The sequence below is a fragment of the Aspergillus novofumigatus genome, assembly GCF_002847465.1.
Source record: "Aspergillus novofumigatus IBT 16806 chromosome Unknown P174scaffold_2, whole genome shotgun sequence".
Taxonomy (NCBI): domain Eukaryota; kingdom Fungi; phylum Ascomycota; class Eurotiomycetes; order Eurotiales; family Aspergillaceae; genus Aspergillus; species Aspergillus novofumigatus.
This window is the reverse complement of record NW_020194275.1, coordinates 987,852-1,009,515: the sequence shown is the minus strand read 5'-3', so window position 1 is coordinate 1,009,515 and position 21,664 is coordinate 987,852. Positions and strand designations below refer to the sequence as shown.

Here is a 21,664-nt window from a genome sequence, read left to right as displayed (position 1 = left end):
TGATTATATTCCTCCATCCGGCATCCTTTCTGATTCCACAGATATCTATCTCCTTTCCACACCTGGATTTACGCCGACCATACGGGGACGTGAAGTCTCCACGGGGCTTGTTTTCACTTTTTAGAAGGGCATTCTTGCGGCGTTTACATCGGAACCGGCGACTTGTTGCGGCGTTTGTTATATGCCGGTTCTTTTTTCTTTTCCTCTTTTCGCTGATGACTCCTCTGCTTGTTGATTTTCCATTTAATGATGCTCTTTTGAATGCTTCATGTGCTCTGTACGTTAGTTGCTGCTTTTGCGCATGGTGGCGCGTATGGTGTATGAGGAGGGCGGGGAGTTGGGTCCTTTTCTCATCTGTGTCGTTTATTACTTTTCAGTGTCTTCATGGTTCTATATACTCTTACGGCCCCGCGGAGGCTGATCCCTGATGGATGACGAGTGAAACCACGTTGTTTCTGTGATGCTAACATCCTTCAGCCTCTCTGTTTCTTCGCGCCGATTGCTCCTTTGGGCGCGTTCGATGTAATACTACCCAAAACACCTTATTTGTATTTCTTATCAATAGAATCAAAGTTCTAATCTACTGTTTAATCCCTTGCCGCTATGGTTCAACCATGTCTGCATAGGCGCTTAACGCGGCCTGTCCTCCAGTGTGGATGAAAAGCACATTCATGAAGTCGGGGCGTTCCCGGTCTCCCGGACGAAGTGACCAGTCTTTTGCCAGGTCCCCTTGCTGTACCCAGTGCGAGAGTCCACGTACGACTTTTGAGGTGTATACGGGATCGAGCATTATTGCTTCCCGTTTCGCCATCAAGTCCAGTGCGGTGCTTGTCTGTGTATCTAGAACACCATATGCGGTGCCAGCGAACCGATCATCAAGCCGAACATCCTCCACGGAAATGTCCTTTTCGGCATCCAACCCAATAAGGGCAGCTGCGCGACGCGCAAACGTGAGCACACGTTCCCCATGGTACTCCCGAGGCTTGGTAGGCGAAGTCAAGATCCCAATGACCTTGCGAGGTGGTTTACCCAACCCGGTCCTGCCTTCCTCCTTCTCCAACAGCTTAAACCCGGCGATCAAACCACCCACTGTACTACCACTCCCGCAAGCGACGAAGATATAATCAAAGCGCCCACTCCCATCCAAATTCTGGGTCTGTTCCTGCATCGCAATCTCAAACGCACACCGCGCATACCCCAATCCACCAAGAGGATGCAGACTCGCCCCGGAGGGGATCCAATACGGCGCCTTTCCCTGCGCGCGTAATTCCGCCAGAATCCCAGGGATTGGATCCTCCTCTCCGTCTGCGGGGACAGTCGACGACTCAAGCATCCTCACCTCCGCCCCGAGGAGACGGACGACTTGCGGGTTTCCCGTGCGCAGGAACGAGGCTTTATCGGTTGAGGCGGCTAGGCCGCCGCCTGTGTCTTTGTGGAGGACGACGACTGCCTCGAGGCCGAGTCGGTTCGCTACCGCGGCGACCTGCACGGTGTGGTTGCTCTGGATGGCACCCTCGGTGACGAGGGTTGGTGGGGGTCCATTGGGGGCGCTGTGAGAGGCCCGAATGTCGGGAATGATGTATTCGAGCTTGCGGTATTTGTTCCCTGCGCAGGCGAGTGGGGAGGAGTGGTCTTCTCGTTTGGTGTAGACGGAGATATAGGGTGTTTTGTTCCTGTTGTTACTGCTGTTGTTGTTGAGGTATGTGGATAGGAGTGTGAGAGGGTGAATTGGGGAAGGATGAGGGTATAGCAGAGGGTATCGAGGAATCTGAGCAAATGCTGCCGGTAGAGGGACTGCCATCTCAAGGGTAGATGTAAGAACGTATGTATTTGGATTAGTTGTGGATATTGACCGAGATATACCCCTCTATACAGTGCTGTTTATGCACAGAAAGGTATCTAAATAGTTGATTAGTTGACTGAGCGGCCATATACGCAGGAATTGAGCCTACCATGACAATAACAACATCAGGAATATGTACAATCATCCAGAACTGATGCCGAACCTGGCATTGGAAGGTATCTTGGAGCGTTTGGATACTGTGTTGACCAGTTGATTGCTGACCGGGCGGTGTCGTTTTGCCGATGATGTCAATCATCACGAGCTTCCCTTTTCGGACTTTATTGACTTCCACAAAATCCCACTGCAATTGAGAGCAGGATGGCTCGCTCCCCGCCCTCTTTGCAGAGCCTATTACGGTTTTTGAAGCAGGCGCGTCAGACACACCTAAGTTTCATTTCTGGAGCGTTGTCAACCGCCTCGCGGACAGAGACTCCCATCTACGTGGTGGGAAATCCTTCTGCCGATCTTGACTCCGCCATCTCCGTCATTGTCTACTCTTACTTTGCTCATAATCGCATCCCAATTGACTGCCCTCGACCTCATATTCCCCTGATAAATTTACCAAATGTTCCCTCTGGTCCAGAACTGCGCAGACTCCGTCCAGAGTTCGTAAAGGCTTTCTGCCTCGCTACTACAACCCCCTCAGTTGAGGGAGAGGACGTATGGGATGAGACCCCCGAATCAGCAGGGAGGGTCCTCCACGAACACGTTCTCACCGTTGCAGACTTTGCAGCCCATCTAAGGCAATACCATGCTGAGCTCACGGACCATCGGATGACCGCAGATGCCACACTCCTGGATTGGAACGCACTACCCCACCGAGCGCCCGACGGCCAACGGGGAAAGGGATCGATAGATGGTTTGCCCTCCGTTGACTTCTGCACGGTGGGCTGCATCGACCACCACGTGGTCGAAGGCTTCCTCCCGCCCGCAGAGTCCCTCCCGCGCGGTCAGCCGCTGCTTGTGCGGCCCGCGGGCTCCTGTACTTCGCTTGTGGTCTTGACACTGCGAGAGCTGGACCTCTGGCAGGCTAACACTGAAGACAACGCCACCTCTACTGAGACGATGCAGCTCACCAAGCTCGCCCTAGCTCCTATTCTCATTGATACGACCAATCTCACGGCCAAGGACAAAGTCACCGACGCCGATACAGACGCAGTACACTTCCTGCTCTCCCAAATTGACCAGTGCAAGTACACACGCGGCTCAAGCTGGGACCGGGACGCCTTCTACAAGCAGATTCTCCACGCAAAGCAAAACAGCCTCGAGTTACTCACCGTAGATGAGATCCTCGGCCGAGACTACAAGCAATGGACCGAGACGGCCCGCCAGGACTCCAGTTCCATTCAGATCGGCTTCTGCTCGATGGTCAAGTCAATTCCGTGGATTGTGCGGAAAGCGGGCAGCCCGGAGGCGTTCCTGGATGCCCTGCAGGCATTTGCAAAGCGCCGCGAACTAGGGATCGTGGTGGTCATGACGGCGTTTACCTCCACTCAGGACGGCAGGTTCTGTCGCGAGTTGGTTGCCTGTGCTCTACACGATGGGGCGGCGGTTCAGGCGCTGGAGGTGTTTACTGCGCAGGCCAGCTCGCAGTTGGGGTTGCAGGAATGGAACTCGGTCGAGGATGACTCTGAGGATTATTCGCAGGCTATCAGGTCTGCTTTTAACAGCGATGCCCCGGTATGGAGGCGTATCTGGCTTCAGAATGATGTGACCAAAAGCAGGAAACAGGTCGCTCCGTTGGTGAGAGGTGCCGCTACAAGTCAATAAGAGATTCCATGAGTCTGGAATTTGCATCCATGGCAAGGTTCTTGATGGCAGTTGGCCACCTTGTCCGTCGAATGTTGAATGTCTTATTTCACACAATGATCAATTCCCAAGGTCTCAAAGGTCTGCACATGCAAAGAGGAAATCTATGATTTGGCTTGCCGCGCCTGCGACAAGCATGCTCAATTCAAATTCACACAACATGATGGATGCACATACAGAATGATAAAGAAAAAAGAGGTCTTACATGCCAACACCGCTCCCCATGACCGTTGTCCTATTAACTCCGAACACAGAAACGCAAGTACGTTTACATCAGTAGTCCCATCAAAAGAATGGAAATGTAGAAGAAAATGAAAAACCAGATGCAGCAGATGAACAAATGCCATGCTCCGACCCGGTGTAGCCGATGCAAATGCAACCATGGCGTAAAGAGAAATACAACAAGAAGCTGGCCAGATGTGAATTGGCTCCTGGATTGGGCGAAGGGTCATTCAACATATCAAGAGATAAAGGCTTGTCATATCTAGAAACATTCCCATTCACAGAAAACACACCACCGGGCAACACGGTCGGCGAGCACGAGGCCCCTCCAGGTCCCGCGCTCCCCAATCTTGATCACCGTCTCCCACACGCTGCCGTCGGCGGTGGGATCCGAAGAATCGTTGCTGATCATATGATCTGCCTTGCGCGTGAGTCGGAGGATCTTGCCGGATGGCGACTGGATTGCCAGCTTGGCCGGCTTTTCCCGCCCGGACGATGACCTGGTGGACGATATGGCCGAAGTAGAGGCCGAGAATTCGTTCGAAACTGCAGAGACTGAAGACCCGCCTGCGGAACTGGAAACCATACTGAGTGCACTTGCGGGCCGGGCAAAAATCGACGGCGAGACGCGCCCAGTAGGACCCGAATCGCTGCCGTTCGTCGGGGAAGGCAGCGAGGAAGGATGCTGCCGCACTGCAAACACGAATGTATTGTTGACCGCAAGTTTCGCGCACTGAGGCTGTATGATGTACAGGTCGTGCCGTTGAGCATGAGGCGTCGGATGGCGTAGGACAAACTCATAGGGAGGGTTCTCGCCAGTGTGGATTATTGGAAGGGCAAGTGCCAGCGGATGGGGAATGTCTTTGCTTGAGTGCATCAGGCCCTTTTTGCCGGCGTAGATTTTGACTGTGCCTTGCCCTTCGTCACCAGGCAAAACAGCTTTCACAGTGAAGCGTTTCTGACCGCCGACCCAGTCTGGCTGCACCAGGGCGCGCTTGCGAATAACCTCCCCACTTTCAAAGAAGTCACCGTCGGCATCCCGAGCGAAAGCGGGAGCCTCGACTTCTGCCGCACATTCCACGTCCGGCGGCACGAGAAGGTGGATCTGCAGAAGCTCCAGTCCCTCAATTCTGATCAGGCTGGTATCATAGTCTGGAAACTGCAGGTTCATCTTGAAGTAAGGTGGGCAAGCTGTAGGAAGGGCTAGCAACACATCTGGCGAGATGGGTGGACATATGTGTTGCTCCTCTGGATGCAATGGCACATGGGTATAGCAGATCTCAAGCGGACGAGCCAGGAAATACCAGCTTTCGGCTGTTGACGAGCCACTGGTGACGAACTGATTCCTTCGCGGGTTGGTTGGGTTTGCCAATGCACAATCGATAACGCGCCATTCGCCATCCACCAGGACTGTATTCCACCAGTGGTTTGGCCGCGAAAGACTGTCCAGCTCGAACAATTCACCGGGTGTTTTGAGGAACCCTTGTACTACTTCCGCATGAAGACCGACTGCCGCGCACATTTCCTTGACGAGAAACGCGACTTCCTGAGGACTTCCTCGTCTCGTTTGCAGAATTCGTTTCAAGTCAATTCCAATCTCCTCCACGGGCTCGTCCCAGGCAATTTTTTCACTGACCCAGGTAAATATAGCTCGCAACCTCTGAACATCGCTCTTGTAAGGTCGGCACACATAGCCCTGTGCAAGGCTCATCGGGTTGGTCATCGGTGGAAGGCTGTTGACAAACCGAGCACTTTTATCGACGAGGCTCAAGTTTACCGTGTTGAAGTTGGTGGGCTCGCTGATCGGCAGCCCGTCAATACTTTCATCACCTTCGGCTGTCTCGTGAAGCTCCTCCACCGCGTAGATCAAAGGATGGTCCATCATCTGGCAGCGCTCGGCTCTTTCGATACGTTCGTTGCGGCTCGGCGAGCTTGCTCGATTCACGTCACGCCGAACCTGCACCCAGTCTACCGTGCCAGCCCCTGCGTCGCGAGTCGTGTCACGTCTAATAGGAGACATTGCCCTGCCTTTCGTAGGTGAATAGGATCCACCATTCTGTCCCACAGCGATACTGCTTCTGGCATTAGCGGCACCGGTCTTGGCTGATTCGAAAATCTTCTTGAAAAACCCATGCTTCTTCGCCCTCGGAGTGGATAGACCGCCAAAAACAGCGGTGGATTTGCTGGTATCGGCAGCGGGTTGAGACCACGGTATAGCAGACGAAGCGCCTTGCCGAGAGGTGTTGTGACTTGAGTGGTATGATATACCAGTCAGAGGTGTTTCAGGCCGAGGCACGCGTGAAACATCGCTGAAGCCTCTTGAGCGAAAGGTTTCCATGGCTGTATTTGGCCTTTCATTACTGGTCGTCAGTCCTCGCCTGGCATAGCTTCCTGCACTTGTTGCGCTGAATGCGCCCGCCGATGGGCCACTCATCAAGCTCTGGCTCGTTTGTTCTGTGCTGGCTGTCATAGCTGTACCGATACTTTGCAATCCGCTTGAAGAAGTCGTGGTACTGGATTTCGTGTGACTTCGACTCAGAGCGTCTTCTCTCAAGTCCTGCCCCGACCTTTGACTCCTCAGGTATGGATACTGAGCAGGAATTGAGTTATGCCTTCCGTGGTGAGCGAGATGCTTAGGTGGCGGAGGTGGAGGCTCTTCGTCATCCTCCGGAGGCAGTATGTCTTCCGATCCTCTGCGACTCTGTTCCTGCATCTGACGCAGCCGGCTTTCCATTCTCTGCACGTAGTTGTTCAACTGCGGCGGCCCGTCAAGGTAGTGGTCATGGCCGTACATGGTATTTCGATGTATCTGACTATCGCGGAATTGATAATCCTGTTCACCTTCGAAACCGAGAGATGTCAAAGGTCGGTGATTATGCCGGGCAGGTCTGCTGTCGCGAAGGCTATCAAAAGCCTCTGGAGACCAAGGATTATCAAATACCGGGGCTGGCGAGGGTGAATGGGCTCCCCGCGACAGTCCCATGTCTTCCAAGGACGTCATGACATCTTCCATTGCGTCGCGAAGAGGTGACGGAGTGTTCCCATTGGCGTCCGAATGAGCAGCTGGAGATGGGGTCCTTGATATGGCCACGTAGCGGTCATTCATATCCAGATGAGCGGGGACACCCATGTCCATGGAAGGTCGCCGGTTGACTGCAATTCGATGCGGAGGGGGAGGAGGCGGCGGCGGCGACTCTTCGCGCTCTTGAAGCTGCAACGGGGAGATCTCGTGCGATGGAAGGTGGGCTGACGGAGGTCGAGCTAGCGGGGTCTGCCTGACAGGCACGGACGGCGGCAGAAGATCCATATCATCTGGGAGGCGAGGGGACGGCGCGCGGGACGGAGGCCTGGAGCGCAAGGTACTCTCTCTGGCTGGAACGGGACTTTGCGGTGGAAAATCGACGACCGGCGGCGCACGGGGCGAGACTCCACCGGAAGAAGGTCTATGTTGCGAGGGAGGTCTGGAAAGAGAGCTCTGGTTTTTCACCGCAGTAGTTGGTGTGCGCAGAGGCTTGACACTCCGCGCACGGCTGCCATTCCGAGGTGGCGTCTGCGGAATTGAGCTTGAAGCTTGTGTCGTTGTCGTTGTCGCGCTCCGGGCAAGCTCCGCCGGGGCCAATGCTTCCTTGTGAGCCTGAAAGGGCTTTCTAAATACAGTCTTCTGCTTCTTCGGAGCGGAAGTGGGATTCGTGATTGGAGAGCGTCCGGCAGGCATCATGGGACTTGTTGCTCTAGTGACAGGCACGAAATCTTCACCCAGAACCTCCACGAAATTGGATGGGAAAAGCCCGACCATGCGCCTGTCACGACGCAAACGACCCATCCACCATTGTCCATCTCCTGCATTCAAACACTCAATAAGATCTCCCTCCACGAAGCCAAGATCGCGTTTAGTTTCTCCTCCCCATGAGTAAATCGCACGACACCAGCACGGGAACCGCGTCGGTAGCTGAGGTGCCGCGGGCGACATTGCGGCTGGGTTGCCGGCGCAATGCAGCCCTGCCTACGAGTCCGACCGGGAGATCTAGAAACAGCGTGTACTGTTTTAACTGGTAATCTGCAGATTCTGTATTAGTACAATAGTTATGAGGAAAACGACGAGCTCGCTGTACGAAGGTTTTGGAAGGACGCACCGTAGTTCTAACCAGTAGTAACAAAGGAGAGAATATCACTAAGACCCATACAAGGGAAATTCCAAAGTGTGCATGGTAGGAAGTGTATAGGAAATTATAGAGGGGCGCGATAATAGACAGCTACCAAGGCGTTCCAATGAGAGGGAAGTGAGGTAAGGATGTGATAGATCAGACCGATAAGGACAGAGATCGGAAGAATAAAAAGGGAAATGAGACAAGGAAACAGGGTGGAAGCTGTGGATGCTGAGAGAGTACTGCTTCCGTACAAAGGGAGAGAAGGGAAGACACACCGAGAGAGACGGAGGGAGAGAGAGGGAGCTGGCTGAGCTGAGCTGAGCTGAAGTCACGGTGAGGCCCGATGGCTGTTTTGGTGTTTACGTGGGCTCCCGATTGGGCCTAGCGCCGTCTGGTCTCCCTTATCGATAAGCTTAATGTGCACGTCCTCATTAGTATCCTTCTTCCCAATGATCACCCCCAGAATACAGAGGAGATTCCTTCTATCTATTTATTGAGTTTGTCGATAGCTCATCTTTCATCGGATGCACCCTATCTGATAGATCCAAGCCATTTCCGAGGTTCCAGAGCTGAGACATGAGCGCAGCGCGCTAGAATCTAGATATGTCTGCAGAGTCGATCCATGGTTTACAGGCTCCGCTTCCCGCAGATTTACCCATGGACAGCACAATGCCGGGCTCCGATGGAGCCACAGTGGTGACCTGGATCGGGTACTAAGAGTGAAACAGCAATGTCAGAACTAGTGGCTGACGTACTACTCAGGACAACATATTCGACTGTGGCATTTGGTGTCAGCCTGAAGTACAGCATGAGAAATCTTCACGGAGCTTTATAGTAGGTCTAGACAGCCATGAGGTATCATTATAGCCAAGCAGTAATTGGTGGACAGTACTGAGAAATGTACAGAAAAATCCGATCAGAACGCCCGAGTATGCGAGGTCGTCACAAGATGAAAAAAGGAAAAATAATAAGGAAATGCATCCAGAGGCAATCCATAGTAGGTAATCACGAAATGACCACGTGGATAATACAGTCAGTATTGTAGCCTGGAGATGCATGGGAATCCAATTCGATCATCAACGTTAGATACGAATGAAGTTCGCAATGCAGAAAATGCCCAGATTGCTCAGGGAGCATGACACCCATGATCTTATTACAGAGGCACCTCAGAGCTAAATCGCAATCCGCTGCCTCGTCCTGAGTACCCGGAACCGTTATGATTATTGATCCCTGGGCTGGTTGGACGACTATTTGCCGCTGTCCACTTCGGGCTTCGTGGTTGCGTGCTCGTTGACCTGGTCGAAGGTCGGTTCTTTCGAAATTCTCGCAGCTCATCCTCCTTTCTACGCAACAAATCTTCGCGAGAAGCGAGCATAGCTTCCAACTCTTTGACGCGCGCAAGATGTCGCTGTTCATCACTTTGAATGTTGAGTTCTCTGAGACGGCTGGCATCGCCCGCAACCTTGCGCTTCAATGACTCATTCTCCTCTTTAAGCTGCAGGATCTCGTTCCCAGACTGTGCAGCCACGTTGGATGCGGTCTGGTACTGTTCGCGTGTGTACTCTGCCTGTTTTGCCTCGTATTCTGCTTTTCGCTCCAGGGAAGCATTGTCTTTGGTCAGCCGACGGATCTCCTCCTGTGCTCTTTCCAATTCTGCCATGCTTCCTCCTCCGGCCTTTAGAGCTTCCCGTGCCTTTTCGAGCTCATGTCGTAACTGAGTGCGCTCATCCTTTAGTTTTATAATATCTTCCTTTTGCTTCTCGAGTCTCTGCTCAGACAAAACTTTGGTTTCCGCCAAGCGATCACGCTCTTGCCGCACTTTGTGTAATTCCTTCGTGCGACTCTCATAGCGATGTTGGAGTAATGAGAGAATCCCTTCTCGTTCTTGTAGACGAGATTGTGCATCGGCCAAGGCTTTTTGGAGTTTGTCAAGCTCAGCCGCATGAGATGTTTTCAACTGCAGCAGATGTGCCTCCAAAGCCCGCAGGTCATTATCCAATGTTTGGCTGGGAAACTTTATGGATTCCTTCGAAGCTTCCGTAAATTGACTTGCTTCTTGAGACTCTTCCATCCTCGGCCTTTTAGGTGTCTGTTCAGTAGCATCTTCCACCTGCTGAGAGAACGTTAACCGGTCAATTCACAATAGGAAGATGATGGAGAGTGACTAACGAATAAACGCTTTGGAATCTGCGGGGTAGGCAAAAGCGCGGTTCCGGGGTGGTTCTGGTAAGGACTTAGCGCGGAGTTGAGCTCATCAGAGTTTACGATGTGGAGTGGCTCGATAGAAGGTAAGGACCAGTGAGCATTGAAATTGTCCGAATGAAGACTCGATATGATTTCCTCGGAATCTTCGTAGACGCCTAGGGCATCATCCTGGAGATCGCCTACCACGTCTCTAAGACGTGAGGTGTATTCAACCACCAAGCGTAGACGCTGAGGTTCTGGGTAGTTGGCGAAACATAACTGAACATGCTCGCTGGAGTTTGAGACAAGCAGTCGAATCACGGGGAGGAGGTTCCCATGTCGAGCATAGGTTGTTCGCATGTGTTCGACCGAGGGACTTTTTGCGTTGAAGGAACCGTCAAGTGCGACGATTGCAGCCGGGGGTTTATAAGTCTCCATAATACCATCGTCGATTGTTGACTGGATCCCGAAACTCAGGGATTCTTTCACCATGGAGACTTCCAAATTCGTCCCGATTCCCATCTCGTGGCGAGGCCTGGTGTACGAAAGGCCCTTCCCCATAAGGAAGCGCTCAAGTACCTTCTGGGTCTTCGCTCCGTGCACCATGATGACCAAGTGCAGATCACGGCTACTAGCATTGTTGATCAGGTATCCCAGGAGTAAGAACTTCGCGCTTGAGTATTCAGCCCACGCAGCCTCTTTCGCTAGGTCCGAATCGGAGTCTTTAATATGCTCGGTAATGTTCAGATCAGGATGGGTTGAAGCATTGCTCAAACGCTCAAGTAAGCTATCCATTCTGGGAATCAAACGCCCTTGCTGTCCAATATTTAGATGTTGATCGACGAGGCCAAGAATGCATTGAACTCACCTCTATCCTAGACGTTTCGGCCTGGAGCGCGAACGTCTTAAGGAACTCGTCGATGCTTTGAGCTTCGTCTTTCAATATCTGTTCATAATCATCTTTGACCCTTGAATCCATCGGGAGGGGCACGGCAAATTCTGATGGCCCAAGCTGGACAGAGCCTGGAATTGCTTGCTCTTGATGGCTGACCGTCAAGGCGCTGGGTTGGATTGTCTGCAAAATAGGTTGTTGAGGAGGACCCATTTCCGTGGGTCGCACCAGCGGGTCGGGAGCACTTAGTTCTCCCTCCGCGTGAGCTGTGTGTGGAGCATCTTCTCTGTCGACCCTAACGCTAAGAGGTGCCGTAACTTCGGGTATGAGCAGCGAGGGCGATGGTTCAATATCTCCAGCCGAGGACGGAGTGACGCTAGCATCAGCGTTCAAAGGAGTTCCAGGATTGGTTTTCGCACGTATTTGGGCATGTGCATTTCGAATCTTTTCCAGTGGCGTCGAACCCTCATATTGGCTATACTTCTCCATGGTCTCCGCCAGAGACGGAGTCTCTCTGTCTCCCCTGCCGGCATCCATTGCCACGGCTTCGATAGCCACGGATGCCGAGGCCTTCCGTTTCGAGGGTATTGGTTGGGGTTTAGACTTTGTTCGGGTGATTGACCAGCGTTCTGCGACTGATGTGAAAGAACCGTCTCTGGTACGGAACTTACGTGACGAACAGTGATGTTACCGGCAAGACTGGGACTTCCTGATATGCCTAGAGATGTTAGCTTGGTATAGAATAATGAGAAGTGCGATATCAACAATCTGGTGACCAGGAAGTACCTGATAACAACTGAGAGCCTAGGCTGCTGGAGTTAGATTTTTGACTGATTGCGATAATTGATGTCTGCGAACCCGAACTTCTTGTACCCGAGATGACGCGTGTACCCTGGCTTTTCGGAATATTTGTCACGCAGGGTGGCGTCTCCGCTACCTCTTCCCCTGGTCTGTTTCGGTTGCCAACTATTGCTTGAGAGGGAGTCTGGGTAGCACGAATAATACTCGAAGCCACCTTAGATTCAACAGGAGAATTCGGCTCCGCGATTTCGCCAGGAAGTCTATATCTGGACGGTATCGAGGATCCAGTAATGTACTCGAACACACACCCAGAATGGTTTGGTGTGGTGACTGACAAAGGAGGTCTGTGCTTGATTCCTTTAGAGGCACCTGGTCGGGGCCCTTTCAATTCCTGGGAGAAGGCCGGCGCCTGATCGGGTTGCGTTAGCGCTTGGCTAGTATTCTCCTCTGGATGCGGTCCTTCGTCGATCGGTACGAATAATGGAGAGGGCGAACGGTCGTGAGCTCGCGGCGGCTCAACTCGGCTTTCCGCGATGGTAGGGCCGGGACTCAGTGAGCTTCGACTTTCGCAGCGCGAGTTAGTTAAACGAATTGGCGATGAATTATCGGGATGGATCCTGGACAGGCTGTTGTTCGTCTCCTTCTTCTTTTCTTCCCACACTTTTATCGCGGCTTCGTTGGCGTTTTCCTTGGGTTCCTATCCGTATGTACCCCGATTAGATGACTAGCACTTTGCCTCCAAGTGTTCAAGACAGACGCTTCGCCCAACTCACCCACGTCGGCGACCAGGGGCCCTCCCAGTCAATAAGGTATTGTGATTCGGATTCGTCAAGGATGCAGTTGATGTACCATTCGTCTTCGTCTAAGTTAGATCTGCTGTCGTCGTTCTCGTCGTTCTCGTCGTCACTTGACGAAATGACATAGACTTCTTTCCACCTTTTCTTTCTGGAGTTATCTGCAGGGTCTGAAGATGCGGGTGAAGCGGCTTTGCGCTTGCGCCACATCATGCGCGTTCAATGAGCCCAGCCAATTTGTAGGAATCCATGACGGAGTGAGAGCTCTTGAAGTGTAAGAAAGATGACGTGGTTAAATATGAGAGCTAGTTGCTGAGTCAGTCTATTGTTGTTAGAACAAACGAGGGAGCTCTTGACATACCGAGCAGCAATGGGCCTTTCAGAATAGAGAGGGAAAGCGGAGTGAATTATTTAAGTATGAGCAACTCGGTCGACAGGGAGCTACGCGGATGATCGCCAACACGTGATAGGCTTGTGCTTATCAGTACCCAACTCCACCATGATAGCTTCAGTATCGTGACTCGTACGGAGTATAGATTCACAATGTACGGAGTTATTGCAGAGAAAATCAAGAGGGAGGTTCTGTCTATGGCCTATTCAGTAATATACATGGTTCATACAACGTCTCTATTCTTGCCTTTCCTTCCAATCCTCATCATAATTGAAACCAAGTTCTGCGACGGATTTGATATTGCGACGCTCCTCGCCCTTCTCGACGAAGGCCCTTCTAATATCTGGGAACTTTTGTCGCATCCACCTCTGCTTCATTCCCCAGTAATTGCATTGCTTGCCATGGCCGTTATTGGCCAGACCTTGACGTGCTTCGGCCATATCTGCCCAATCATGAAGGAAGTTCATATAATCAGCATCCAAGGGAAAGTGCATCAGATGGAATCTTGTGCCGTCGCCTTTTGTGGCGACAGTGGATTCCTCCCATTGTTTCATTTCTGCTATGGATGGCAGAGTAAGACGTCCTGACCAAACCCGGGCATAGACTGCCGCTTGATTTTCCGATAACGGGAACGGAATCACTCTCTGGGGAAGCACAGGGAATACGAGGGTAGGATTGTAGATGTAGAAAAGATGTTGATAGGTATTCAGCGTCCTGCGGCCGTCTCCGATAACAGGCGGGTCGAGAGACGATAGGAAGGGGAATGAGTACAAGTAGCCGGTACAGAAAACAATGGCATCGATGTCCATCTCAACCCTGCCATCTGCAAAGCGTACTGCTCGTTGATGAGACTCTGGCGGGAGAAATTCCACGATTTCGGGGAAGTAACTCTTGTCTGCGGGAGTAGAAGGCGTCAAGTACGACTCTGTTCGCTGAGCAACGAGCACTTTGCCCTCGCTCACGCGGTTTATTTGAGCTCCGATGTCTATCGCGGACGCTGAACTTCCGACGACAATGACCTTTTTGTCACGAAATTGTTCTGGTGAATCGAAGTACTTGGAATGGGAAATCACGCCCGGATATTTCTTATTCCAGTGTTCAATGCCTTTGATGTCTGGCAAGTATGGCACATCAAAATGCCCACTGGCTACCACCACCGCATCGTATGTACCGGTCTGCTTAGCCCCGGTACGCAGATTTCTTGTAGTCAGCGCCCAAGCCTTCTTGGTCGGCTCTTCTGGTCTGACATCAAGTACTCGAGTTTCGAACTGAATGAGGTCTTGAACATCTTCTGCATATTCTTCCAGATATCTCTTTACTGTCGAATGCTTCGGTAGGACTTGGCAATCCGCAGGGAATGGTTTGTCAGAATACGCCATCAGTTCTTTCGGGATATTGGTATCCAGGGTGCTATAGATGGGAGAGATGAAAATGGGCTGACGGGTCTTCTCTGTCTCTTCAGATCGATACCATATAGGCTCTTCAAGTGGTCCATCTGGGTTCAATTGCGGCACCCGGGTGACCAGGCTTGTTTTCAAGGTACCGGGAGTATAGTTCCAGACTCCGCCAACTGAGCCTCTCTGTTCAAAGACATCTATCTTGTCAAAGCACTTCTCTGCGAGGAGATATCTAGTTTATTGTAAGTAAAGACTTAAGTGATGTGGCCGCAAAACGAGCCACAGTATCGGAAGTCCTCGTACTTTACCGCAGAAAGACCAGATGGTCCGGCGCCGATTACGGCTATCCGACGGACGGGCAGTGAAATCGTCATGGTCGGGGGCCTTGTTAGGATGAGTATAAGATAGATCTGATACAAGGAGCATCGGATGGACTGCAGTCCGGCTCCTTAGCCGAGTGTGACCAGGATGCTAAGGAGGACTAAGTAAACCAGCCGAATCTCATCGGCAACTTAATCCCGCTGATGACATTGAGATGCCGTGATTCGATAGAAGGCTCCAGCCAGATATACTTTGGACAGAATCGTTTGCACTCATCTCCTGTTTCATTCAGACCAGCGTCTTTCTGTTTGACTTACTCTACTAGTAGCCCCTAAACCTTCACGAGCCATGTGATAGCCATGTTTTGAACAATACATAAATTACGCGTCCTTTTGGGGTTAGAAGTGCTATCGTATGGTATTATTACAAAGATAATACCTGCCTCAAGTGATGTAACTTAAGAGGCTTCCCGAAGCTTTACGCAACAAACACAAGAAAATCATCGTGTGCTCTCCCCTTGGGATCGTTGGTCTTCCAACCCCAGGCAACACTGTGCTGTTGCTTCAATACTGTCGCTTTCTTCTCTACAGACGACGTTTTGACGAACGAGCAATTTCCTTCAAAATGCAACATCGTTGATCAAGGCCTGACCGATTCCGCTATTCCGCTCCGCGGCCGCGACGATGAACTCCCACGAACAGCCTCCGATGTCTGAACCCTTGCGTTCGACCGCCATACCTATTGCGCAAATCTCCCCAGAAGCCGATCGAATCTTAGAACGCTCGATACACGCGATCGTTACCCTAGTATGGCCTTACTCGTCGTCGAACAAATCTCTCAGCCTTTTGTTAGCTGAGCCCGACTTCCGCCTCCGACGAAACAATGGTCAAGTAAAAGTGGTGTTTCGTGGACGTGCTGCAGAAGCGGTAGCCAAGTCTCAAGTTGGGATCGGCGACCATGTTTATCTAGGCCTGGCTGGGTCAAAATTCGTGCCCAGTAAGGCAGTAGCGCAGACTCCTGGAAAGTGCGTACCTTGGGATGTACAACTTGATGAACGAGTGCTACTTGAGGTGCGTTGAGCGCGTAGCAAAGAGGAAACAGCAGTGTAAACTGATCAGAGCTATAGATCTGGCGTTCGTCTCAACACTTCTCGACCGTGAAACTTGACCCTTCTACAGTTCCATCTCAGAATATGGAAGATGCGCCGCCAGCTACACCGATTGCTAATGGACGTGTCGAGCGCGGCGAAGCGACTTCAACTGCCACATTCGAAGCCTGGAGATCTCCCGCCTTCGTGGAGCGAACACGTACATCGTTCGGTGGTCTCGTGGATTCGGCGTATGATCCATTCGCTGAAGAAGATGGGTTTGTTCCTGGCAAAGGCCGCAAACGACCTCGTTTTAGCCTTCGAGGCGCTGATTGGCGTGTTATTGACGAACCCGCAAGTCCCGGAGAAAAAGAGGTACCGGCAGATTGGACGTGGATGTTTGAAGAAGATGAAACTCACGAGTCCGATATTGGTGAAGAAAATCACATAGTCAGCGCCACACTACCTCAAGAGATTTCCACAGCGACGGCTACGGAGCCAAATGCTCCAGAAGGCATCGATACAGTCGCAGACGTGGACCATGAACCGCTTGATGTTGATTTAATGAGCACAGAACGAATGGCTGAGCAGCCAACCAGGCCAAGTCCTGAATTTGCGCAACCACTACGTGCACCTGGATTCCCCCAACACTTTGCCAGACAGCAATTTGAAGGTTCCGATTTCCAATACCCAACAGACACGCCACGCCTGTATCCGATTCCTTCTCCTGGACTGCCGATTCCATCACCACTAGTCACTAGGTCGGGTAGTGCGCATGACTACTACTTTCCACCTGTGGCTCCCAATCTGCAAACACCCTTAGATCAATCCGCTGCGGAGGGAGAAGAATTGGAGATGACTGAAGAAGTCAAATCTAGGGCCCAGCCTGACATTCCAACGAGGCAAGAGCTCCAACCGCTTGTCACAACTCCTCCGCAGGCCATATTAGGGAATAAATCGGTTTTAGCGTCTCAGGACGCTCCTACCGATTTGGAAGTCGAAGGTCAAAGGGGCATGAAGGACACTTCAGCAGCCGACGCCATGCCCTTGGAGGGTAGAGAACCTGCGCAACACCACGAAGATGTTGAGAAACGAATATCCAACGTCCCGCCGGTCTCTTTGGATCAGTCGTATGCGGAGAAGCCGGCCGAGGTCGCGAGCCACGATATTAGGGACGTCGTTGGGGAGGAGTCGGAACAAAGTGACATCAACCAAGACAGAGAAGTCCAGGACGAAGAGAATAATGAAGAGAGCGAAGATGAGTTGGACGAACAGTCAGAAGTGGAGTTAGAAGAAGAGTCAATTGAAGAGGAATCAGCCGAGGAGGAAGAGGACGAACCAGTCGAAGAATATGGATATGAAGATGTTCAAGAACAACGAAGTCAACGACCACCCGATGCCTTCGGAGCCAAGGACTTCCACCAAGATGGTACAAGGCGTTATGAAGACTCCGAGGTCGAAGAGATTGCGATTGGTACCAATAGAGCGCTGGAAGACAATGATGTGTCTGATACCGGATCTGAGGCCTTTTCGGCTGCTGAACGACAGGCTGCTGAGGAAAGGGGTCATCCCCATAATCTGGAAGAGGAGAGTGGCGAAGACGAACACGAAGGTGATTATGAAGACGAAGGAACGTTCGATGAAGAGGACATCGAGGGTGGATATGAGCGGGTGGAGGTATCGGACGAAGAAGAGGACGAGGATGAGGAGGATGAGGAGGATGAGGAGGAGCAGGAGGAACATGAGGAGGAGGATGAGGATGAAGACGAAGAAGAATCAGTGCTTGAGGACGAGCAAGAGGTGTACGAGGATGACTATGACCGTATCGATTCTGAACCCGAGTCATATGCAGGTGCAGATTCCGCAGCTAGGCCTGAGAAAGTTGTTCATCCGGAGGTCATCGTCTTGGACAGCGACAGCGAAGACGAGGCTGTTGTCAGTGCTTCGACGAAAGCTCATATGCCATCGGCCGAATATGCTGCTACAGTTAATGATGTAGAGTCATCTGCAGCGTCAGCTGAAGAGGATGATGTGTATGACAGAAGCTCTGTCGGTTCGGAAGCAGAAGAATGGCCCGAAGATGAGCTGGCTGAAGGTGACCAGACGTTGGATGACGAAGCGGAAGAAGAGTCCATGCAAGACGAAATAGCCGTGCGCGATAATGCTGAAGATGAACTTATGGAGGATGCGCCTTCAGAGGAGGATTCTGTCGCAGGAGAGCCAATGGAAGTGCAGACGGATGCCGAAGAAAATTCAGCTTTGGCGGATCCAGTGCGAAGCGAACTTCAGCAGGAAGCTGATATTGAAGACTACTTGATCTCCGAGACACCTAACGAGGTGCTACAAGCAACTTCGGGTGCACCGCAAAGCGCAGAGGGTCAGGACATCGCCGATCTTCGGGTCTCTGTCGCGCAATCTACGCAAGGACCTTACACCGATTCTGTATCCGGCCCGCGCCCTCAGCATTTAGCAATTGATCCTGAGTTGTATCGACTAGGAGGTACTGGCGAGGATGAAACACGCAGTCCGGAGACCGATGCTCACGCTGAGCCGGAGCCGGAAAAGCCCGGCTTGGAGGATGAGGGTATCAGAGAGCCATTCTTCGATGGCGCTGCCTCCCCACAACCCGTTGACACTTCTGCAGAATCTGCATCCCCAGTCCAGGAGCCTTCACCCCAAGCTCCACAATTGGTCACTCCGGATGCTTCACAATTGACTGCGCCTGGTCATCATCTTCCTGCCGCCATTCCAGTCGGTGACTTTCCTCCGACACCCGAACAGACACAGGAGGTACCCCAAGGTCTCAGTACCCAGTATGATGGTCATGCCGATGCTCCGGAACGAACGGTGCTGCACATATCCACCACATCCGTAGAGACTGATGTATCGTCAACAAACGAGTATAATGTGCAAATGAGTTCCACTCTGGCCGAACAGCAACGCCAGACGCAGACCGACGGGGTATCTGTCCATGATGAAGAGTATGCGATGTCTTCCGTTGGAGACGAAATCGCAAGTGAAGTTCACGAGTGGGGGTTTTCAGCACAGCCATTGGAAAGAATGTCCTCGGTTGTAAATCGTGATCACCCCGGTTTGCGAAGCAAATATTCTTACTTCGCTCCTCTTGCTACGCTTATCGACCATTACAATTCGCTGATAGATACGATCTCTCTTGTGTCCGAGGTTTCTCCAACAAGCCGGGCTACTACAGGAAAGAAAGACTTTACATTGACCCTCCAGATTACCGACCCATCGATGGCAGGCACTATCGTTCATGCACAAATCTTTCGTCCTTACAAATCTGCACTTCCTTCGGTCAAAGAAGGCGACGCCATATTGCTTCGCAACTTCCAGGTCAAAAGCTTCAACCACTCTATGATGCTGGTCAGCGTCGACACTAGCGCATGGGCTGTTTTCCACAACACCAGCAAAGAAGCGCAAATTGTCGGCCCTCCGGTCGAATACGGCGATGAGGAAAGCGCATACGCCACTGACCTACGGCAATGGTACCATGAAGTTGGGATTGCTATGGTAGCCGATTACCAGCTTCAGGCTTCAGTACTGATGGCTAGTAGAGAGGCAACACCTGTCAGTAGTGTTGCGCACAGTGACGCGGGTAGCGTTGACTCCGGATCTCGAGAAGTACGCGGGGAATCATCTGTCTCTAACCGAGGCTCGAAACGAAGGAAATCCCACCGGAGGATAACAATTCACGAATTGAGGGATGGAAGAAGATATGCCGAGGTCGGATCGCCGTCCGACAAAGAAAGTATACACGAACTCAGGGATGGGACGCTATATGCGAATCTCTGATTCACCTTGTTGGTCTCGGTAATTCTGTGACGTATTTGGTTCGTGGCCAGGCCCTCGATGTCTATCGGTCGAGGGAATATTTCTTTTGGATAAATGGTTCAGAGATGATCGTACTGGAAGCTGGTTTCTTGGAGATGACGATCAAGTCACAGGCCCTCATCATAGCCCGAAAGTAAGGTATTATTATCAACCAGTTTTGTTCCCAAGTATCTGTCATTAAAACCCCCGGTCTATGGCTCTGTCCTCGTATGCTATGGTCTATGGAAGTATTACGGTCTATACAGAACACTGATATATACAGCATTGCTAAGAGGCCGTGAAGAACTCGTAAACCTGGGAAGAGACACCAGATCCACTACATCTTTGATTCTTTCGACGTGATGTAGTCTCCCGTGATGGCTGCCCTTATGAGCTGGTGAGCTATGGCGGTAGGAGGAGGAAGTCTCAAACCACCCTTGTACTCGGGACCAGCCGTCTCTCCCAAGGCACTCGTTCCAATCTTCAAGGCTTCCTCCACCTCCTCGATTTCGAACCACTTTGCATCCTCCAGCTCAGGGTCATGCAACAGACTAATCTTCTCATGCTCTGGATCGCTGACTTGAGCAATCGCACCGATCATAAGATTGGCCGGGTACGGCCATGGCTGAGAGGAATGGATTACGACACGCGAAAGCGCGACACCAGCTTCCTCCCACACTTCTCTCCGAACAGCGTCCTCCACCGATTCTGCGGGCTCAATAAAACCAGCCAGTGTTGAGTACCAGTTCGGAGGGAAGCGCTTGGAGCGGCCGAGGAGAATCCGCTTAGCGTCGGCCGAGAGGACAGCGACAATGATCGTCGGATCAGTGCGGGGAAGGAAAGATTTGACAACGTGGTGCGAGTGTTGCACTCAGGTCGCGCCTTTCCTTGTTCTGCCAGGGCGACATCCGTCGGCGGACACGCACGTTTCGTCCCCGAGTTCACGGAGAGCGTAGGATAACCGCAGGTGCCGCAGAATGTATTCCGGGTGTTCCAGTCAATCAGCGCACGGGCCTGCGCATATATGGCAGCTGGATATTGCAAAAGTCAAAATCAGTGGTTTCTCAGTGTTGTCGTTGTCGGTAGTTCACATACCCTCATCCGCCGAGAAAGTCATCACCACTCTCGACTGGTAGAAGCTGAGGCCCTTAGCCTCCATAGTGCTGATGATATCCTTCGCGTTGGCTTGCTGCTCCTCTGAACCTTTCGGCGTTACATCCAAAGCGAAACAAGGAGCTCCAGTGTAGATTTTCCAAGCCAGACCATCCTGTTTCCGCGTTTCATCGAGTCCCAGGAAGATGAGCTGAGCACTTGTCTTTCGAGAGTCAAATTGCTTGATCATCTCCTCCTCCGACTGGTCGAAGGAGTCCTCGGGCACAAGCTTCCGTACTTCGTCATACTTTGCGTAATATAGTTCAGAAGGACTCTTGGTGAGAGGCGCGAGATCTTTCAAAAGAACAAAGCGAGTAGACGGATGCTTAAGGGCGGCTGAGAGGAACGTATGTTCAGAGCGCAAGAATGAGAGACGGTTCAGAGGCGAACCTGTAAGTGTCAGTTGAAGGTCCAACAAGAAAAAGAATTAAGCCACAGAGGGGATCCTCACTAGAAAAGTAGTTCACCGTTTCTCTTCCAAAATGCCGCGAGAGCATTGAGTCAGCCAGTATATGGGCGGGTGCGGGATCTGGGGACCGTTGGACATGGTGCTGTCGCTGCGAGCAATTCCGCTGTCTCTGCAATCCTCGACGAATATTAACAAATCGTTTTTCTGAGGCGTGAGAATGATCGAGGAAGATGGAGTACAAATGGCAACTTGATATCATCGCACTAGCGCCACTCTTTCTAAGCTGTCCCTCATCGTTAACTTAGTAAACAGATAAGAGATGATTAATCATCTGGTTATGGCCGAGGATGAGCACGGCCTAATTCCGGTTGAAAGAGCTCGTA

The 21,664-nt window shown here is 51.8% G+C and overlaps 8 protein-coding genes across 8 annotated transcripts; 2 read left to right on the top strand and 6 right to left on the bottom strand.

Annotated features, from left to right (window-relative positions):
- Positions 1-568: 568 nt before the first annotated feature.
- On the bottom strand, positions 569-2,043 carry P174DRAFT_84689 (1-aminocyclopropane-1-carboxylate deaminase/D-cysteine desulfhydrase). The gene is made up of 2 exons (XM_024832478.1): positions 1,953-2,043; positions 569-1,899 (listed from the first exon to the last, which is right to left on the bottom strand). Exon 2 carries the CDS (start codon positions 1,799-1,801, stop codon positions 602-604), a length of 1,200 nt encoding a protein of 399 aa, XP_024685227.1. The 5' UTR covers positions 1,802-1,899; positions 1,953-2,043; the 3' UTR covers positions 569-601.
- Positions 2,044-2,149: 106 nt separating this feature from the next.
- P174DRAFT_438424 (putative exopolyphosphatase) lies at positions 2,150-3,979 on the top strand. Its single transcript, XM_024826534.1, has one exon. The coding sequence runs from the start codon at positions 2,162-2,164 to the stop codon at positions 3,611-3,613; it is 1,452 nt and encodes a 483-aa protein (XP_024685226.1). The 5' UTR covers positions 2,150-2,161; the 3' UTR covers positions 3,614-3,979.
- P174DRAFT_84640 (putative SH3 domain protein (Cyk3)) lies at positions 3,875-8,010 on the bottom strand. The gene is made up of 2 exons (XM_024832477.1): positions 8,008-8,010; positions 3,875-7,931 (listed from the first exon to the last, which is right to left on the bottom strand). Exon 2 carries the CDS (start codon positions 7,842-7,844, stop codon positions 4,137-4,139), a length of 3,708 nt encoding a protein of 1,235 aa, XP_024685225.1. The 5' UTR covers positions 7,845-7,931; positions 8,008-8,010; the 3' UTR covers positions 3,875-4,136.
- A 2,046-nt stretch (positions 8,011-10,056) lies between these two features.
- On the bottom strand, positions 10,057-12,067 carry P174DRAFT_84556 (uncharacterized protein). The gene is made up of 3 exons (XM_024832476.1): positions 11,885-12,067; positions 11,075-11,816; positions 10,057-11,022 (listed from the first exon to the last, which is right to left on the bottom strand). The coding sequence occupies exons 2-3, from the start codon at positions 11,633-11,635 to the stop codon at positions 10,147-10,149; spliced, it is 1,437 nt and encodes a 478-aa protein (XP_024685224.1). The 5' UTR covers positions 11,636-11,816; positions 11,885-12,067; the 3' UTR covers positions 10,057-10,146.
- P174DRAFT_84534 (uncharacterized protein) lies at positions 11,821-13,086 on the bottom strand. Its single transcript, XM_024832475.1, has 4 exons — positions 13,055-13,086; positions 12,673-12,998; positions 11,957-12,596; positions 11,821-11,902 (listed from the first exon to the last, which is right to left on the bottom strand). The coding sequence occupies exons 2-4, from the start codon at positions 12,904-12,906 to the stop codon at positions 11,859-11,861; spliced, it is 918 nt and encodes a 305-aa protein (XP_024685223.1). The 5' UTR covers positions 12,907-12,998; positions 13,055-13,086; the 3' UTR covers positions 11,821-11,858.
- Positions 13,087-13,254: 168 nt separating this feature from the next.
- P174DRAFT_438421 (putative flavin dependent monooxygenase) lies at positions 13,255-15,054 on the bottom strand. The gene is made up of 2 exons (XM_024826533.1): positions 14,785-15,054; positions 13,255-14,713 (listed from the first exon to the last, which is right to left on the bottom strand). Exons 1-2 carry the CDS (start codon positions 14,853-14,855, stop codon positions 13,321-13,323), a joined length of 1,464 nt encoding a protein of 487 aa, XP_024685222.1. The 5' UTR covers positions 14,856-15,054; the 3' UTR covers positions 13,255-13,320.
- P174DRAFT_383996 (uncharacterized protein) lies at positions 15,014-19,919 on the top strand. The gene is made up of 2 exons (XM_024823189.1): positions 15,014-15,872; positions 15,929-19,919. Exons 1-2 carry the CDS (start codon positions 15,486-15,488, stop codon positions 19,700-19,702), a joined length of 4,161 nt encoding a protein of 1,386 aa, XP_024685221.1. The 5' UTR covers positions 15,014-15,485; the 3' UTR covers positions 19,703-19,919.
- On the bottom strand, positions 19,860-21,562 carry P174DRAFT_438419 (NAD(+) diphosphatase). Its single transcript, XM_024826532.1, has 4 exons — positions 21,324-21,562; positions 20,816-21,262; positions 20,647-20,751; positions 19,860-20,590 (listed from the first exon to the last, which is right to left on the bottom strand). Exons 1-4 carry the CDS (start codon positions 21,367-21,369, stop codon positions 20,058-20,060), a joined length of 1,131 nt encoding a protein of 376 aa, XP_024685220.1. The 5' UTR covers positions 21,370-21,562; the 3' UTR covers positions 19,860-20,057.
- Positions 21,563-21,664: the final 102 nt, after the last annotated feature.

What these genes read in the sequence shown, in the direction of transcription:
- P174DRAFT_84689 (XM_024832478.1), bottom strand. Translation starts at nt 1,801, where the DNA reads ATGGCAGTCCCTCTACCGGCAGCATTTGCTCAGATTCCTCGATACCCT.
- P174DRAFT_438421 (XM_024826533.1), bottom strand. Translation starts at nt 14,855, where the DNA reads ATGACGATTTCACTGCCCGTCCGTCGGATAGCCGTAATCGGCGCCGGA. An exon ending in TCTGGTCTTTCTGCGGTAAA is followed by an intron (nt 14,714 to 14,784) that starts GTACGAGGACTT and finishes ACAATAAACTAG; the next exon opens with ATATCTCCTCGCAGAGAAGT.
- P174DRAFT_84556 (XM_024832476.1), bottom strand. Translation starts at nt 11,635, where the DNA reads ATGGATGCCGGCAGGGGAGACAGAGAGACTCCGTCTCTGGCGGAGACC. An exon ending in CCGAAACGTCTAGGATAGAG is followed by an intron (nt 11,023 to 11,074) that starts GTGAGTTCAATG and finishes AATATTGGACAG; the next exon opens with CAAGGGCGTTTGATTCCCAG.
- P174DRAFT_438424 (XM_024826534.1), top strand. Translation starts at nt 2,162, where the DNA reads ATGGCTCGCTCCCCGCCCTCTTTGCAGAGCCTATTACGGTTTTTGAAG.
- P174DRAFT_383996 (XM_024823189.1), top strand. Translation starts at nt 15,486, where the DNA reads ATGAACTCCCACGAACAGCCTCCGATGTCTGAACCCTTGCGTTCGACC. An exon ending in ATGAACGAGTGCTACTTGAG is followed by an intron (nt 15,873 to 15,928) that starts GTGCGTTGAGCG and finishes TCAGAGCTATAG; the next exon opens with ATCTGGCGTTCGTCTCAACA.
- P174DRAFT_84534 (XM_024832475.1), bottom strand. Translation starts at nt 12,906, where the DNA reads ATGATGTGGCGCAAGCGCAAAGCCGCTTCACCCGCATCTTCAGACCCT. An exon ending in GCCCCTGGTCGCCGACGTGG is followed by an intron (nt 12,597 to 12,672) that starts GTGAGTTGGGCG and finishes ACATACGGATAG; the next exon opens with GAACCCAAGGAAAACGCCAA. An exon ending in CTCGGGTACAAGAAGTTCGG is followed by an intron (nt 11,903 to 11,956) that starts GTTCGCAGACAT and finishes CCAGCAGCCTAG; the next exon opens with GCTCTCAGTTGTTATCAGGT.
- P174DRAFT_84640 (XM_024832477.1), bottom strand. Translation starts at nt 7,844, where the DNA reads ATGTCGCCCGCGGCACCTCAGCTACCGACGCGGTTCCCGTGCTGGTGT.
- P174DRAFT_438419 (XM_024826532.1), bottom strand. Translation starts at nt 21,369, where the DNA reads ATGCTCTCGCGGCATTTTGGAAGAGAAACGGTGAACTACTTTTCTA. An exon ending in AACGGTGAACTACTTTTCTA is followed by an intron (nt 21,263 to 21,323) that starts GTGAGGATCCCC and finishes TGACACTTACAG; the next exon opens with GTTCGCCTCTGAACCGTCTC. An exon ending in CGTGAACTCGGGGACGAAAC is followed by an intron (nt 20,591 to 20,646) that starts GTGCGTGTCCGC and finishes GCGCGACCTGAG; the next exon opens with TGCAACACTCGCACCACGTT.